The sequence below is a fragment of the Mustela lutreola genome, chromosome 8 (assembly GCF_030435805.1).
Source record: "Mustela lutreola isolate mMusLut2 chromosome 8, mMusLut2.pri, whole genome shotgun sequence".
Taxonomy (NCBI): Eukaryota; Metazoa; Chordata; class Mammalia; order Carnivora; family Mustelidae; genus Mustela; species Mustela lutreola.
Genome location: NC_081297.1, coordinates 139,802,758 through 139,821,806, shown reverse-complemented (window position 1 = coordinate 139,821,806; position 19,049 = coordinate 139,802,758). Strand labels below are relative to the sequence as shown.

The following is a 19,049-nucleotide window of genomic DNA, read 5'->3' as shown; positions in this document are numbered from 1 at the left end:
AAAGGCAGGTAGAATTTGAAATTTGAGCCTGTCTAGGCAGATCCCAGGGGATACAAATGATCTAATTTGTAAAAGACTTAAGGGCAAAAATATTTTTTGTTACAAAGCTGGAGAATTAATTTCCATTTTTCTACAGCATGACAAAAATGCTAAGTGACCCTGACCGTGGTAATAAACTGGTTAGAAGATGCTCTACCTAAAGCACAAGATGATTATTGTTGTAAAATTCACATTGGTCTCTTTTTATCAGTGATTCATTCTGATCATGGATGTCATACAGAGATTGGGAACTTTTCTCTTGAGGTAGGATTTGCAGCGTGTTGAGTAGAAGCATGAGAGCAGATAGGGTATGTCAGTGGGCCTCAGGATTACCAAACTGAAAAAATTAGAATGAAGTTGAAAAAATAAATGGGAAGATATAAATAAAAGTACTCTAAGATTACATAAACTTTAAGTATCCTGGAACAATTCGGGCAGTTCCATTTGGCCGTTCTTTGTGTATTCTCCTATCGTTCTCTGTGCTTAGCTTTATTTATAGCACAAATAATATAGATATAATTATTAGTTTAAATGCCTTTCTCACCTTTTAATTTTGGTCGTACAAAAGCAAATCTTATTTTTTCCCATGTGCTTTCGCTCTCCCTGATGTTAAAGACTAGCATGTTGTAGCCGCTTAAACATCATTAAAGGGGGATTCAAGTAATACTCAGAATAATTCAGTGTAACAGAGAATATGGTTAAGAAACAATAACAACACAGACTCGTTTACCCCAAGTAGTGTGACTTGTAAGTAATGAGCAAACTGTTCTTTAAACTGTTGATGAAAGTGAGAGGGTTAATAAGTCCCGAATAGTGAGGCTGCAACTGTAAGTCTTAAAATCATCTTGTTTGCCCTTTGCCTATAACTGGTTGGTTACCACATCCTTAAATTCCCTCCACAGCATCTCTTAATTCCCTGGCCTTTGCCCCACTGGCCTTGCGTAGGCCCACATGTCCTCTCCAGCAGGTTCCAGTATGCTCTTGTCTGCGTTCTGGTTGCCACCCCCTAAGTATGTCCTGTCTGCTATTAACATTACATAAGCTATGAGTCTGTTATTCTCCTATTTTGATGGTTCTTTCTTACCAGGAAATACTGGTTAAAACCATCACTAGTCAACGGACTTGGATATTGGGATACTCACTACATAGAGCAAAGTATCATAAAAGATAAGGGAGAGGTTCCAAGTTAGTATGTTTGACTGGAAAAGATGATTCACTCAGTTAGCAGAACTATGAAAAGACGTCAGTAAACTCACTTTTTAGACACACAGTTTGTAGTGGAAGTGAGACACCGAGGGCGGAAGGATCAGATCTGAGGTGGAAATACGCAGCTGCGAGCACCGGAAGCGGGACAAGAGACCTGATCGAGGTGGGTGCCTGGCACCGTGTCAGTAGTTCACTGGCTCCCAGTGCATCCACTGCAGCAGACTCTGCAATGAACAGTCCATTTTGCAGATGAGCAAGCAGGCTGGAAAGGCTTGTATGATTTCCCCCGTATCTGGTAAGAGGTACAACTGAGATATTAACTCAGGTCTGTCAGGCTCATGCTCCTTTTTGTTTCAGTTTTTGTTTTTACTCTCCCTCCCATGAAAGCATGAGAGAAAGGACACGGTTGGACCTAAAAAAATATTTGGAAGTCACCCATAAGTGGGTAATGATTGAAGCTCTGAGATTGTAATTGGAAATTGACCGATAAAAGGGTTGAAACTTGGTCTTTGGGTTATACATTTTTCCTGTGTGATGGGACCTGTTTACTGTGATTGTGTATTTGAATTTAGAATCAAAATATTTAGCAGAGTCCACATTTGTATACCAGAAGACCATACATAGCAATGCATCGCCTCTGTTACTACCTAAAGGAGAAAGACATCATTCTTAACTTTTGTGTTTTCAGGAGTGAAGGAAATTGTGGACCTAAAGTGCAAACACATGAACGTTGGGTCTTTTCTCTCTCAGTGGCACTCTACCAACTCTCAGTTCCTACTCCAACATTCTTCTCCAACTTGATATCAACCCAAGATAAGATTTGTTTCAGTATGTATTATCTTCATTAGTTATGCTCCCTGCTTCAGCCAAACAAGGCGGTCTGCTATGGTGCACATACATGTGACTCTCCATCTTAATCCTCCTTCATTTAAATTTTTTATTTAATGCTCAGTGTTTATCATGCACTGTGTGAGATTCTACAATGTGCAAAACAGCCCCCTCTCATCATAAAGAAGGTTTTTTTAAAAAAAAGATTTTACTTATTTGAGAGAGAGCACAAGCAGAGGGGAGAGTCAGAGGGAGAAGCAGACTCCCTGCTAAGCAGGGAGCCTGATGCAATGTTGGTCTCCATCCCAAGACCCCAGGATCATGACCTGCTCCGAAGGCAGACACTTAACCATCTGAACCATCCAGGCACCTATAAAGAGGCTTTTAGTAGGAAAGATAAGACACTTACCTTGATAAGTTAAGTCTAAGTCTTTGAATTTATAGATCTTGTACAGTCATAGTGCAAGCTAAGTGCTATGGGAATACAGAAGAGGAAGGAATTTCTTTTAACTGGAAATGGGAATGCAACACTTGCTGGCAAGTGTGCTCTATTAGACCTGGTCTGTGGCCTTTTCTTTGTCTCCTGTTAGCCTCACAGTCCAGAGCTGTCCTGTGCTGTAGTTGGCAAAACTGCGACTGACTTTCCTGTTCAGTGTCACAGAGCTAACAGGTTATCAAGTCAGGATTCAATCCCAGGCCTATTTGGCTCTAAAAGTTAACCTCTTTGCTTTATATCAGGGGTCAAAAAATTATCCTACAGGCCATATCTGGCCCAGGGCCTGTTTTTGTAAGGCTCGTGAATTAAGAATGATTCTTAAATTTTTAAATGCTTAGAAAAAGATCAAAAGAAGAAGATTTTGAGATGGGAAATTAGATAAAATTAATGTGTCGGTGCCTGTGAATGAAGATGTCCTGGAGCACAGCCATGGTCACTTGTTTACATAGTGTCTGTGCCTCTTTTCATATTAGAACAGCAGAAGCCCATAGTTGTGTCAGAAATCAGACCGCCTGCGAGGCCTAAAATACTATCTGACCTGACCCCTGCTTTATGCCATACTTCTTTCTAGGGATAGCTTCAGGGAAAAGGGATTATTTGAGCTGATCCTTTATGTCCAGCTAAGTTTTCATTATTCATGGATATTCTTGATAGAGGATACAGCATGGGGAGCAAAACCCATCCGTGTGGTAGGTAGCGGGCTGGCTGTGTTTTGGGGAGGCACCATATGCGGGGGATGTAAAAGTCTAGATTCATTGCAACACAGAATTAATGGCTGGGAGTTGTGTGTGCTCTGCCCTGGGGGGGAACATGGTTGCGGACACCGCCGGAGATGCCACATGGAGCAGCAACTAGCGACACCAGCTTGAGAAACGGCTTAGATTCGGATTTGCGTCTGCTTATGCCAGTTATTAGCCAAGTGGTTTTTCAGTAAAGTACTTAGCCCTTTTAAATGGTAGTTTCCTTCTCTGTCAAAGGAGAATAATGGCAACATCTACCTGTTACAGCTGTGAGAATCAGATCCGTTCATGGATATGGTGTGTAGGTACATACGAAGTGCTTGGTCTATAGCCAGATACTTAATAAGCATTCATTAAATGTAGGCATTTACTACATAGCCTTGAGGGAGGGCCTAGAGGAAGTTAGAATTGTTTAGTAGATGATGGTGAACCTTTGTGTCACCAATTTGGGGCTCATATGTAGCGCTCTGACTTGTACTGAAGTTCATGGTAGGCTCCTTAATGTGCTTGAAAACCCCTGGAAGGGAGATTGCTAACTTGTGTTATGATGTTTTCAGTGCCCACAAGTCATGGACCGATAGCAGGTATGAGTGTATCTTAGAATTGAAATAGATAGAATTACAAATCTCTCTCCCCACTGCCTTTTTGGCTTGTGATTGCTTTAGAAACGACATTGGTGGGTTTTTTTTTTTTCTTTTCTGTTTGTTTGGTTGTGTTGTTGTTGTGGTTGTGGTTGTTTGGCTAGTTGTTTTCCCTTCCACTGTGGTTAAGGGAAACATGGGAACATTATCTTTAAAATTTCACCTAACATCCACAACAGTGGCCTCTAGCAGGATTTTAACATCTGCTAAACTGTGGAAGTTTGGTCCCACAATCTGCCTAATGCTTGCGGTGGTTGAGAACAATCTTTATTGGGAATATAGGGTTTTCGTCACTTTCCATTTTATCTTACAAGTCTTTGTAACAAAGTGTGATATTAACATTGCTGTTTTATAGAGGAAGAATCCGAAGCACAAGAAAGGTAGGTAATGACGTAACTAAGTGTTTACAGCTATAGTAATGAGAAAGCTGAGATTCAGATTATGTTCTAACCATGGACTTCAGCATTGCCCTTGGTGAAAGGTTATATTTATTCGGTCTCATGCAGATTGGATAATCTTTTAGGTAGTGTCTAAGTCATGTAACAAATTTGTTTGTGTTGAGGAATAATACATTGGAAACCTGATTGTCAGTCATTATAGCCTCACATTCCTTTCCTGTGGGGCATCATCTTGAGGTTTTCATCAGAACGGCATCCTAAAAATTAAGTCACAGCGGCCTGCATTCCGTGTGAAATAAAATACTATTTTTTGTCCTGTTAATATTTCTCTTCTTGAACTTCTGTGTAGGTGATAAAACAACAGTGAGATGGTGGGACCTGGAATTGGTGTGTTGAGTAATTATTGAACTATCAGATAATTCTGTATCCCACGTGTATCTGTTTCATGTCAGTCTCGGGGTTTTTCTTCTTCTCCTTCTCCTTCTGTTTAAAAATAACTTTAGAAAAGCAGCTTTGCTACTCATTGATGAGTGAGCCACATCTTATTTTTTAAGCCCGAGTGTTAGAAATGTAAGTAGCTTTTTTGGAAATTTGGAAGATGTGACTGTTCAGTCGTGTTGCTGATGGGAAGGCGGTTAACCAAAGAATGGCTTCGCTTCTAATTCCCTGCCAATTCCTATAGTAAATTCATGCGGATCCTAGGAGAATTAGATATAACCCACTCTGTCTTCATAGTTAGCTTTCCACAAGATGGGGACCACTCTTCATCTTAGATGTTCTACTTCATTATTCTGCTCATGCGAACCCCGTAAGAGACGCGCTGTGAGACCCTGTGCCTGCTGTAGCTCTTAGTGCTGGGGATGTGTCGGGGCCAGATGGGCAAAACCTCTTGCTTGTGTTCTAACAGAGGGCACGAAATGAATGAAGTATTATTATAGCTGAGAGGACAGAAATAGGGATCGAGATTTTAGAGTGTTCAGAGAAGCTGGCATTTTAGCATAGCTCTGAGGGAGATGAGAAGTCCACAGACATCGGAATACTTGGGGTGCAGAGTGGTCAGTTCTGTGAGGGCTTCTTCTGGACCCGGGCCTCTCTGTGGTGGGCAGGGCGTCCTGCTCTCCGAGAACTTCCATCTTTCTGGGATATACTGGTAAGAACTAACAGGAAATGCAGTTTGTTTTTCTCCTCATCTTTCACATAAAATCGCAATTTATATTCTAGGGAAGAAAGGAGTTAAAATTAAATCTTTATTAGATTCTTGTTAAGTGAGGACAAACTATATTTGCATTTAGTAATCTGTATTATTGTCTGTTCATCTTGTGGGAGGGAAAATTTATAGACTGCTAAATTAGGTAAAAAGAAATTATGCCTCGTTTTGCAGATTACAAGAAAAAAGTTAATAACTCATTTTCTCAGGTGATACATACCTAAGCTACTTAACCTATGATTTTAAAAACAAAACATTTTCATATTAAACATAGAGGTAAAATCTTGCCTGGAAATGATCATGTGAACTGTTAGCTCATAGTTTGCCTGGGGGCTATCATATTTCTCTTCTGAACTTATAACTTTGGAATATAGCTTGGGAATTTAATAGAAATCTGAAACCATTTAGCATTCACAATCATCATCATCATCATCATCAATTATCGGGGATATTTTCAGACATTATAAAGTGTATGAAATAAAATGCAAAGTCACTCCTATTCCCATTTCATTCCCTTAATACAGAAACAGGATTATAAAAAAAAAAAATTAAAAAATTCCTGTAAGGAATAAAATAATCTGCTGAGAATTTCATTTTGGCCTGTAACAAAGGTTTACATTTCCCTTACTTCAGGAAAGAATAGTTCAGCCTCCGCCTGCCTTGTATTTCTCTGAAACACGAAGTGTCAGGGATACAAGTAGATCCTATAAAATGTTTCTACCTTTCTCCCGCTACCCCCCACTGCTAATTGATGTGTTGATTCAGTTGACTGAGCCAGCTTTGTTGAGTGGGAGAGCCAGTACCAGCAACTCAGGTACCAGCGCCTCACTCCCAGCACGGTTGGGTTGGGGCAAATGGAGGCCAGAGCCCGACAGAGTCTGCAAGGAGCCGAGTTCGAGTATGGGTAGGAAGTCCTTTTGCTGTGTTAATCATAACTGGAAAGCAGTGTCTTTTAGCCTTATCGATCATTTAGTAGACCCATATATACTGTGAGAATTTATTTGTGTCTGGAGCTGGAATTGAAGCTCTCCGGAGACATTTGGTGCTCTTGCTCTGTTGCATCCACCAATCCACCTGAATGTGAGTTTTCTCGTTTGCATCTGACCTCAGGCCAGTAAATCCCGGGAGGGCTTCTAAGACAGTGTGCTTCAGGGGGGCCCAGGCAGGCAGGTGGATGTGAATACGGCCCTGTGTGACTTGAAGATGAGCTAAGAAGAAGTCATATGCAAGTCATATACAGTACCCTCACCTGGAGATCACGAGAACATCTTACATGGTGACGGGTGACAAAGACAGACCTTTTCCTAAAAAATTATAGTGAAAACTTAAGATTTTTATAGCCTAATTTCTAAAAACTAAAACGAAAGATTTTTATGTAAAGCAGTCATTAACACCACTCAAAGATGATTCTTGGAGACACTGGAGACAGATGAATTTTGATGCTGTATAACTTGAAAATGAAAGACAGTTATGAATTTTGTCTTTAGACAATGTCGCTACCATTTTTCTTCAGGAAAGTCCAGGAATTACTCAGTGCTTCAGTCAGTGTATTGGCTTCCTCTTACTGATTACATTTTTCTTGTCATCCTCTTTTATATATTAAAAAAAAAAATACTTGGTAAGCTTTATTACTAAAGTAATACATGTTTATTATTAGGAGCATGAGGAAACTTTTGGGGATTTGGAGTAGATGTGCCCACTAGTTTGACTGCGGTGATGACTTCACGAGTGTGCACATATATACATCCGCGCTTATGCTATGAATAAGTAAATGCAGTTCGTTGTGTTAGGTCCATTCTATCGCAGTAAAACTTTTTAAAAAATTTGTTGATTAGATAACTAAAAATTGGACTTGTTTTTGCTGTTAATGTGTTTTTCCATATGTCAGTGGGATTGAACATTTTAATGGTATTTCGTCATCTGTGAATTGTTCTGTTATGGTCTTTGCCTTTTTCTATTCTGTGTTTCTTGTCAATTTGTGTAACCTGCTCTTACATTAGTGATGACAACCCAGTGTCTGTCTTTTTTTTTTTTTTTTTTTTTAAGATTTTATTTATTTGACACAGAGAGATCTACAAGTAGGCAGAGAGGCAGGCAGGGGTGGGGGCGGGGAGGAGGCTCCCTGCTGAGCAGAGAACCTGATGCAAGGCTCGATCCCAGGACCCTGAGATCATGACCTGAGCCAAAGGCAGGGGCCTTAACCCACTGAGCCACCCAGGCACCCCCCCCCCCCAAGTGTCTGTCTTAATCTGTTGCAATTCATTGCCCCAGCTGGTTTTTCTTTTGACTTTAAAGGCCATTCCCTCCTCCCTTCCTTTGTCTTCCGCCCCCCCCCCCCACACCTTCCTCCCTAACTTCTGTGGCCATGTCAGTCCTTTTTGTCCTTTCTCGTTTTTAGGTTTCCTACCTTGCTGTCTTATGTGAGAGTCCCCCAACCCCAGTTATACTCCTAGGTTTTGCTATATTTTCATAGTTTTCATTGTTACCTTAGATTTTATTCTGGGGTGCCTGGGTGGCTCAGTGGCCTTCAGCTCAGGTCATGATCCCAGGGTCCTGGAATCGAGTCCTGTATTGGGCTCTCTGCTCAACGGACAGCCTGTTTCTCCCTCTCCCTCTGCCTGCCACTCTGCCTACTTGTGCTCTCTCTCTCTCTTTCTCTCTCTGTCAAATAAATAAATAAAATCTTTAGACTTTATTCCTTCTTGAATTTTTCTCATGCAGAGTATACACTGTGAAGGGGCTCATTTATTTTCTTGCTGGTGGGTAGCCAACTTTTACAAATCCTCTGTGGTAAATAAACAGTTTCTGCCCATGAAGTGAAATGCAACTTTTATCTTCTATTAATTTTCTCTATAAACTTGAAACCGTTTTAGGATAATCAGTGTTCTGTGATCACTGTGTGTACCCTTATTGTTTTGTCACAGTAGCTCTGTGGCAGGTCTTACTGTATGATAGAGCATGCCCTACTTCATAGCTTTTCTCCTTTCCAGACTTCCATAGTAGTTTTTCACATCCCAGTTAGAATTCTGTTTAGTCCTGTTCTGTTTTCTTCCTCGATGCTCTGTTTGCTTCTGATTGGAAACGACATTATGTAGGGAACCCAGGGTAGTTCAGTGTTTGAGCATCAGACCCCTGGTTTCGGCTTAGGTCCTGATCTCGGGGTCATGGGACCAAGCCCCATGGCAGGCTCCGCGCTCAGCAGGGCGTCTGCTTCAGATACTCTCTCCCTCCTCCCCTGCCCCCCCCCAAGTATTCTCTAAATAAAGTCTTAAAAATGACATTAGGTGTACATTTTATTTCTATATGAAGCATTACTCCAGAAACAAAATACATGTCTGTTTATTCAGGCCTTGTTTTGTATCCTATATCATGTGTTTTATCCTGTACATTTTCTTGCCCTTTTGAATAACTGATTACTGCTGGCTATAAAATAGTTAGTGTGTAAATGTGACAAAATTTTATTGTTGGGTCTACTCATTTGTAGTTAATTTTGTGGGCTTTTCTAAGTACTTAGCTACAGTTGTTTCTGTGTTCTCTTTTTTTAAGATTTTATTTATGTATTTGACAGACAGAGATCACAAGTAGGCAGAGAGGCAGGCAGAGAGAGAGGAGGAAGCAGGCTCCCTGCTGAGCAGAGAGCCCAATGGGGGGCTCAATCCCAGGACCCTGAGATCATGACCTGAGCCGAAGACAGAGGCTCAACCCACTGAGGCACCCAGGTGCCCCTCTGTGTTCTCTTTATCTCCATTTCAGGTTTGTCACCTTACTTTGTGTAGCATGAGTCATAGGGACAGTGATTTATAATGATGACAGGTACTTCACAGTTTAATATGATGTTTGCCAGTTATAGCCTTATTTTTCCTTTGTTATAATTAACAGGTAGTGACATATTTATCAAGTGTCTGGCTTAATAAATTTTAACAGTTTGGTACCATCATCCTTAACAAGTAATTTAACATTTCTGTCATCCTAGAGTGTTCCATCCTAGAATGTTCCAGATCTCCATCATCACTCCCTGCCTCCCCCCCCCCAAAAAAAACCCACTACTTTCTTCACTTCTGTTACAGTAGATTTATATCTCATTCAGCACATCTTTAAGATTCATCTATGCTGTTGGTGGTTTATTTATTTATTTTTTTTAAGCTGTGTAACATTCCATTTTGTGAATAAACCACAATTTGTTTATCCATTTTCCTGTTGATTTCAGTACAGTCATTTTCAGTTTGAGGCTATTATGAATAAAGCTTCCATGAACATACTTGCACAGGTGTTTTTGTACACATATGCTTTTATTTCTTTGGGGGTGAATATAAGGAATATTCAAACTGTATAAAAAAGTGGAACTGCAGAACAGTTCTACCATGATAGACTGTTTTACACTTCAACAAGCAATGAGTGAAAGTTCTCGTTCCACATCCTGGTCAACATTCGGAGTTTTCAGTCTTGTGGTCCTTTTAGTGGGGGCAAAAAATGGTAGCTTGTTTGGTTTTAATTTCCTACCCCTGATAACTAACGTTGAGCCACACATTCAGTTATTTTCTGCCCATTGACATATCTGTTTGTGGGAGTTTGTCTGTTGAAGTCATTGACCCATCTTAAAAAAAATATATGCTTTGCTCTTTTCATTATGATTTTAACAGTTCTTTGTAGATTCTAGATGTGTGTTCTTTGCCAGGTATGTGTACTGTGAATACTGCCTCCCAGTCTCCATCTTGTCTTTCCATTATCTTAGTGGTACGTTTCAAAGAGTAAGAAATTTTAAAATTTTGATGGAGTTTGGTTTATCAGCTTTTTTCTTCAAAAAAAATTTTTTTTTAAGATTTTATTTATTTGGGAGACAGAGATCACAGCTAGGCAGAGAGAGGAGGAAGCAGTCTCCCCACTGAGCAGAGCCTGATGCGGCGCTCTATCCCCCTGGATCATGACCTGAGCAGAAGGCAGAGGCTTAAACCCACTGAGCCACCCAGGCGCCCCTACTTTTTTCTTCAATTGTTCTTGTTTGTTATGACCAAAGAGTTCTTTGTTTATTGTGATATTGTGACCATTGTCCTCTTTTTTTTCCCCCCTGGATGTTTTAGAGTTTTAAAACGCTCTTATATTTAGGTCTGTTACCTCTTTCCAGTTAACTTTTGCATATGTGGGATGAGTTGAGGTTAATTTTTTTTTCCCCGCTGGGTATTCGGTTTTTTATCTGTTAAAAAGGCTTTTCTTTCTCCTCCTGAACTGACTCTGATGACTTAATACTGACTGTATATGTAGTGTCTGTCTGGATTCTTTTCTGCTGATTCGTTGATTGATTTGTCTGTCGTTAAGCTCGTGCCATACTGTTGTGATTACTGCAGCTTTGTGTTAAGTCTTGAAATCAGGTAGTATAAGTCCAATTTGTGTTCTTTTTCAGAATTGCTTTGCCTTTTCTAGGCTGTTTGCATTTCCACTTAAATTTTAGTAACACCTTGTCAGCTTCTGCAGAAATTTCAGAAATTTTGATTGAGTGTGTGGGATTTGGGGTATATGGCTGTCTTAAGATGCCTGGCTTTCGGGGTGTCTGGGTGGCTCAATGGGTTAAAGCCTCTGCTTTCGGCTCAGGTCATGATCTCAGGGTCCTGGGATGGGGCCCCACAGTGGGCTCTCTGCTCAGCGGGGAGCCTGCTTCTTCCTTTCTCTCTCTGCCTGCCTCTCTACCTACTTGTGATCTCTGTCTGTCAATAAATAAATAAATAAATCTTTAAAACACACACACACACAAAACCTAGCTTTCCAGTCCATGATCATGTATTTCTCCATTCATAACAGCCTTTGTACAGTTCTGTTTCATTTTATGTAGAAGAACTTATCGTACAATGATGGCAGAACCTTTCTTTAAAAATTGTGCGAGATTTTCTGCAGCTTTGGATTTATTTTGTTTGCGATATATATGAGTTTAATGGCCATCAAGATAGTGTCAAAAGCTTAGGATGATATTTAGAAAATGTGCCTAAAGTTCCGTTTCCTGTAGCTCTCAGGGATAGAGAACCCCCTCTTGAACTGAGGGGAAAGAAGGATAATTGGGACTGGGAGATTGCTCCCTTGCCTGATGGGAGTGATGCTCACGGGTAGAAGGAAACCAAGTGACATAAACCCAGATTTTCTTTGATTACCTAACGATATGATGTCTAAAACTAGGGGTAGGGGGGCGCCTATCAAAATGCTGACGGTTTGAAGCATTTATCCATCTCTGCCAGCTACTTACAGAAGTACAGTGGCCCAAGACTTTGCAGACTTGTGTATCTTCAGTAAAATAATGGCTTTGCTTTTTCTGGAATAAAATGGGAGGCTGCGGGAGGGGGTGCAAGATTTGGACTCTTTTGTATCTGAACTTAGGACAGAAGTGAGGAAGGGGCTTTGAGCCGCAAAGGCTCCTCCTGACAGTTCCCTGTAGCTCCTGGATGCGCTCTGTTGGTATTTCAGAAAGCACAGTGAATTCCAGGTAAGCATCTGGGAATGGTTATCACATGGAGAGGTGTCCTGCTGTGCTGTTAGCCTTATAAAACTCAGGGATTGTGAAGAACCTTGAACTTTTTTATCTGGGGATTTTTTTTTTTTGGTGTATCTCTAATATTTGTATTTTAAAGAACCTATATTTTTTAAACTATTAACTAGTAGCCGAGACTTAAATAAATCTCTATCTTAAAATCCAAACGTTAATTTTTTTAATAATGAAGTTTCTTCTGAACTCTGTGCTCTTAAAATCTAGAGAGCTAGGTTGTCCTGTTTTGAGAACTTAATTTCTAATGTCACCCTACCATATTGTTATGAATTGTAATTTGATGAAATAGCTTTATTTTTCCCTGAATCTATAAAGGGATAGAGTGTCCTAAAGAAAATACTAATGGCCCAAATTAATTTCAACTCTTAAAACTCTTCTTGTGTGAGAAATTTCCTGGCATGCCTTTTTTTAAAACTTGGGTTAAAGGAAATTTTTTATCTCTTTGGTAACTAATCAACTTTTATATGGTCATGGACTTGTTTAAGAACCACAGATTGGCCCAAGTTGGGTGTATGTTTGTGTGGCTGTATGCGTACATCTCTATGCCTGGCAGTGTTGGGTGTATGTTTGTGTGGCTGTGTGCGTATATCTCTATGCCTGACAGTGTTTGCCCCAGTCCTGAGGCAATACGCCTTCCATTTTACTGGAGCAAAGAGAGTATTCAGAGAATTTTGTATGCTCACCTTAAAAATAGTCATGTAACAAGAACTAAAGTCACTTTTTTCTCCTTATTTTCTCTTCCACTATTTGTTTTAGGGTAACCAGGAGCCAACAACAACTCCTGACGCAATGGTTCAGCCTTTTACTACCATCCCGTTTCCACCACCTCCACAGAATGGAATTCCCACAGAATACGGAGTGCCACACACTCAGGACTATGCCGGCCAGACCAGTGAGCATAACCTGACACTCTACGGAAGCACGCAAGCCCACGGGGAGCAGAGCAGCAACTCACCCAGCACACAAAACGGATCTCTCACGGTATGTGACCTGCGAGGTGAGACGTGGAAGAGCGCCTGCCGTCCTGCCACAGTCCCCTCCCGAGTCATCACACCAGAATGCCCTTTGAACTCCTCTGGCATCTACATGACACTACGTAGCATTTATGTCATTTCACCCCCCCCCCCCCCAAACCCACACTGTGTTGAAATTAGAAGTTAAGGGCTCAAATCTGAGCTCTCAGTCCCTGCCCAGGAGCTTAGGGTCTAGAGACAGGACAGCCAGCACAAGGTGAGCGCTGCCGCAAGGGCACACTTAGGTCAGTTTCACCAGGAAGCTTCGTTTCGCCACACCTTGTTGGTCCTTCCTGTGTTGTCGCAGTACACAGTCTCAGCAGTACACAGTCTCACAGTCCCACACGTTGCCTCCTCTTTCCTCCTTGACATACTCCGTCTCTTGCTCACAGACACTCCCTGTTTCCCTCCTGGGTACTGGCAGTTCTCTTTTAGTCTCCTTTGCTGGTTCCTGTCCAGTTTTTGTTTCTTAAATGTTTTTAAGTTTTTATTTATTTATTTATAAGATTTGTTTATTTGGGAGAGAGCTCACAGGAGTGGGGGTAAGGGCAGAGGAAGAGGGAGAGAGAGAATCTCAAGCAGCCTCCCTGCTGAGCACAGAACCCAACACAGACACCCCTGAGATCATGACCCCCGCTATGATCATAGCCTGATCATAACCTGCTAAAGTAAAAGAAATGTTAAAATTCATCCAGTAGGTATATAACACATATATATCAATACACAGGAAGTCATATTGTCTGTGAGATTGCTGGTCTGTCTCCAAAGATAAAAATGTTCTGTACTCTGGATAGAAAGATCTGTGTCTGGTTTTTAGATTTCTTTTTGCCCTTCCTGTTTCAGATTATCAGGAGAGCTTTATTCAGCCTTTAAACCACTTGATATGATTTACTTCCTAATAAAGAGCCTTACAGTGGAAGCTTTTGTTGCATAAGGATGGATTTAACCTTCAAATACTTTCCATTTTCTTTTATTAGATATCAGACCACAAAGAAATCCATTCTTTCCTTGCAAACATGTTATCTTTTCAGTGTTGATCAGTTATACATAAGCACATAATTTTATACGTCGTAAGTAATGGGCTACAGTAGACAATTTATTAGGAAGATGGAAGCATGATGGGTAACAGATGAGGATTCTGTAGCATTTGTTCTAGAATCATGAATATATTGGCTGCTATTTTGGCTGCATTTCCAAATCACTCAAATGATTATGAACTCACAGTCTTACCAGAACAACTATGCAAAGAGGGAATAAAATAGAAATCTGAGGCTTTATCAAGTATTTTAATTACTAAGTCTGTTTCTTTACTAGTTATCTGTCCTTATCCTATTTTTATTTCTACTTTCAGTTTCATATAAAATCAATCTTGGTAATTTGTGACTTTCTAGGAATTTTTCTTTTCCAACTAAATTGTCTATTTTGTTGGCACAACAAAATATTATTTATAATAATAATCCCATATAATCTTTTTTAATTTCTATAGCATCTGTAGTGATAGCCCCTCTTTCATTCTTGATTTTGGTAATTGTGCCTTCTTGCTTTTTTTCTTGGTCAGTCTAGCTAATTTTATTAATTTTGCAGATCTTTCCAGAAAACCAGCTTTTGGTTTCATGGATTTTTTTAAAAAAAACTGTTGTTTTTCTGTTTTATATTTCATTGATTTCCATTTTGATCTTTATTATTTCCTTCTTTCTACTAGCTTTGACTTTGATTTGATCTTTATTTTTTAGCCTCTTGAGTTGTAGCTTTAAATCATTAATTTTAATTTTTTTTTTTTTCCTTTCTGATATGTGTTTAAAGCTATACCTTTCCCTTTAAGTTTCCCATAAAATGTGATACATTGTGTTTTAGTTTTCATTCAAGATATTTTAAAATTTCTCCTTATGATTTCTTCTTTGGTCCTGGGTGACATAGATGTGTTTCTTAATTCCCAAATGTTTGAGGATTTCCCAGCTTTCTTTTCTTGATTTATAATTTAATCACATTGTAGAGAGAAAACATACTTTGTATGATTCAATTTTTAAAAATTGAGATTTGTTTTGAGGCTTACTAGATGGTCTTTCCTACAGATTTTTCCTAACCAGTTGGTGTTTTCTCATTATAAAATGTTCCTCTGTCTCTGTCATTATTTCTTCAGTCTGTTTTGTCTGATATTAATATAGTCACTTCAACTCTCCTGTCATTACTTTTGTATGACATCTTTTTCCTTCATCTTTGTCTCAAACTCTTAAAATCTAAGATGTGTCTCTGGTTAAAAAAAAAAACAAAAACTGAATTTTTAACCCATCTGAAAATGACTGCCTCTTTATCGGAGCATTTAGTCTGTTTACACTTTAAGTAATTGTTAATATGGGTAGATTTATGTCTGCCGTGTAATTACTTGTTCTGTGTCTCCAATCTTTTATTGTTCCTCTGTTCCTTCTCTACTGATTTCTGTTAAATAATTCTTAACTGTACCTTTTAAATCCCTTTGTGATTTTTTAATTAGTTATTTGTGTTGTTATTTTTATATTTTCTTAGTTCTTGATCAAGGACTTCATCTTCAGCTTATCATAACTTACTGATGCATGCACTCCCTCACTTACTCGTCGGTGCACACATGTGTGTGTCTTATTCTGGTAAAATATTGCAACTTTGCTTCGTTCCTCACCATCCTTTGTACTGTTCCTGTCATCTGCATTATACATGTAAGCTCCAGTTGTATGTTTTTTTACCAGGGACACCCTTTAGATTTAAAGAGTTTGAGACAAAATGAAGGAAAAAGATGTCATACAAATAGTAGTCATAAGAGACCTGAAGTGATTATATTAATATCAGACAAAATGGATAAGTATTGACGGAGACAAATATACATTAGAAATGTAACAACACAGTGTTTGTAATTATTACTTTAAAGAATCTTATATTCTCAAAGGAAGTTACCATTTTCAGTAATCTTCGAATCTTCCTGTGGATTTGAATGGTATTCTGATACCATTTCCTTTCAACCCCTAGGACGTCTTTCAGTGTTTTCTGTAGACTACGTCTGTTTGAAATAAATTTCTCTGTTTTTGGGTATCTAGGAATGTCTTCAGTTTGTCTTCACTTTTGAAGGCTAGTTTTGCTCGCTGTAGAATTCTTCATTGACTGTTTTTTCACTGCTTCCCAGCACTTTAAACCTGTCACCCCACTGCCCTCTGGCCCCTGACAAGAGCCAGCTGGTTCTGAGGAGTCCACCATTCATCCTCTGTTCCCCTTTCTGTGATGAATTGCTTTTCTCTTGATGCTCTCAAGATTTTCAGTGTATCTTTGGCTTTGAGCAGTTTTTTGTTTTTTTTGTTTTTGTTTTTGTTTTTAAAGATCTTATTTATGTATTTATTTGACAGAGAGAGAGAGAGAGAGATCACAAGTAGGCTAAGAGGCAGTCAGAGAGAGGGGGGAAGCAGGCTCCCTGGTGAACAGAGAGCCCAATGCGGGGCTCAATCCCAGGACCCTGGGATCTGACTTGAGCCGAAGGCAGAGGCTTAACCCACTGAGCCACCCAGGTGCCCCTGGCTTTGAGCAGTTTGACTCTGATGTGGATCTCTTCGTTTTATCATACTTGGAATCTGTTGAGATTGGGTCTGTAGATTAATTTTTTTATCATATTTGGCAAGTTTTTAAACACAATTTCTTCAGCTATTTGTTTTTTCTCTTTCTCCTCTTTTCCTGGGACTTTCACCACAAATATGTTGGGAACTTGATGTCAGTCACTCACAGGTTCAAGTTCTGGTTTTTTTTTGTTTATTTGTCTCTGAGTTCAATCGAAACAGAATCTAAAGTTCTGTTCATTTTTCTTTGATGTTTTGTCTTTCTGTTCACGAGAGTGGAGAGTTTCTGTTGACGTCTCTTCCAGTCCACTCACTCTCGTTCTGCCACATGGCATCAGTTTGTGACCCCATCTCGTGAATTTTTTATTTCGGTTATTACTGTGCGTTCCAACTCTAGAATTCTCATTTGTGATTTGTTCCTCTGTTGAGATTCCTTGTCATCATATTTCCTTCATTCTTTGAATACATGTGTAATTGCCACTTTAAAGTTACCTGCTGAGTCCAACATCCAAACCCACTCAAAGGTCCATTTCTTATCTCGAGTCTGGGCCAAACTCTCCTGTTTCTTTATAGGTATTGTAACTTTTTAAATAACCTGGACATTTTAATAATATATTTCAGCAACTCTGAAGTGTTGTATTTTTTTAGAGGTATAGGTGTGTGTATATATGTATATTTCAAGTGATTTGCTTGACTTAAATTGTGGACTGTGACTTCTCAACGGTGTGTAGCCACTGCTGTTTCTGCACAAAATCTTAGTGATTTTTCCCCTCTCATTTTTATTTTCTCGCCTGGCCAGGCGTTAACCCTGTGTCTCCGTAGCTCAGTGGTCAGCCAGGGATTTGGGCAGAGGTTGTATTTAAGCACCTTGAACTTGTAAATCTTCCACCCTCTGTCAATTCATCTGTTTGTGGATTGGGAAGAGTTGGGAAGAGTTCAGAGTTCAGCCAGTTCTCAGGTCTGCTTGGCCTTTTCTCTCTGTTGGGCTCTCTCATGTGCCCCCTCCTTGTGGTTGTAGTTTCGCCACTGGCCACAGGTGTGAGGAGAGCGTATCTATCTAGCTTCTCTGTGATTCTCTCATTTCCAGGATCTCCCCTTCATGTTGCTGGCTGCTCCACCACTCACTTCAGTCAGAACACAAGCTCAAGACAGAAGAACTGTGTTTCCCCCGTTAGGGCCTCTATCAGACTTGCCACTTTCAGCTGACAGAGCTGTGGGTTTCTCCTGGCCACTGTCCCCCCATCCCTAATCCTGATAATGAGAAATTAGGAGACTCTGGTTGAAGACGCTTCTTATTTGTTTAATGTGTACATTTAAATGGGAGTGTGAATTCATTGCTCTTAAGCCATTTGCCTTTGGCAGTTGTGAGTATGTGGGTGTTCTGGGGGGAACGTGTGCATAGACTGAACAGTAGAGCAGTACATCATAAAACTTAGATTTGACAACATGAATAGATTATTCTGGTAAACTTTTACTCTCTACTAGCATGTTTCTTAAAATGGATCTGGTAATTCCTATGGCCAGTTACATTCAAAAGGTAGATAGGAAACTTTGTTGTTTACAAAGAAATGATTCCTTAAATTTCTGTAACACTTTGTTTAAAACCTGCTTCCACAAACACTGTTTTTTATTGTGGTTCATAAACTAGTCCTTCGTGCATGTGAGGGTTTTGCAGTAGGGGAATTCAGAGTCCGTTTCTCCATTCCGCCACTTGGGTTCCCCAGCTCCAGCTCAGCGACAGGAGACAGCGGATGTGTATGCGCCAGTCCCGATAGCCGGCGTCTGTGCATCTTGTCCCACTCAGCTCAAGTGTCAGCTCTGCTGCGAAACCTTGCTTCAGGGTCCCAAGCAAAGCCAAGCCTGTCCTTCACTGAGGCTCAGGTAGACTCCTGGGCTGACCGCTTTTTGTGGAACTTACAAGATGTTGTTTTTTATTTCCTTCTGTCTCCTTAATTAGACCATAAGCTTTTAAAAGAAAAAGTTCTTCTAGTTCATCTTTGCGTTCTCTGACTTACCACAGTGCCTGGCACTTAGCAGTTTCTCAGATGGTCCGGGTAATTAAAGGAGGTGCGGTGGGAGGCCTGAGGAGGGAGAAGCTGAGACTTCCCGAGGTGGGTGGCATCGGACCTGGTCTTCCTATGAAGAGTGATTAGAATTAGAACGTGAACAGGATTAGAACACCATGGGAAAAATTGGGAAAGTCATTTCTCAAAGCAGAGTTAGGGAGATGGACTAGATCAGAAGTCTTTGAATAAAAACCGTTTCTGGTTTCCAGCAGCCTGAAGCCTGGGGTGGTTGGTGGATCCAGAGGAAAATAAAGTGGAAGAAAAGTCACTTGAGTGCAAATCGGGAAGGGTACTTGAATGCCTGGTTGAGAAATGAC

At 40.1% G+C, this 19,049-nt stretch overlaps 1 protein-coding gene across 22 annotated transcripts in view; it reads left to right on the top strand.

Moving 5' to 3' along the window:
* RBFOX2 (RNA binding fox-1 homolog 2) overlaps positions 1-19,049 on the top strand; it is a 273,237-nt gene that overhangs the window by 200,569 nt on the left and 53,619 nt on the right. For all 22 annotated transcript variants that reach the window (XM_059186840.1, XM_059186841.1, XM_059186828.1 and 19 more), the window contains one exon: positions 12,838-13,062. In XM_059186840.1, coding sequence (XP_059042823.1) covers positions 12,838-13,062 — 225 coding nt within the window. The remainder of the gene's footprint in view (positions 1-12,837; positions 13,063-19,049) is intronic.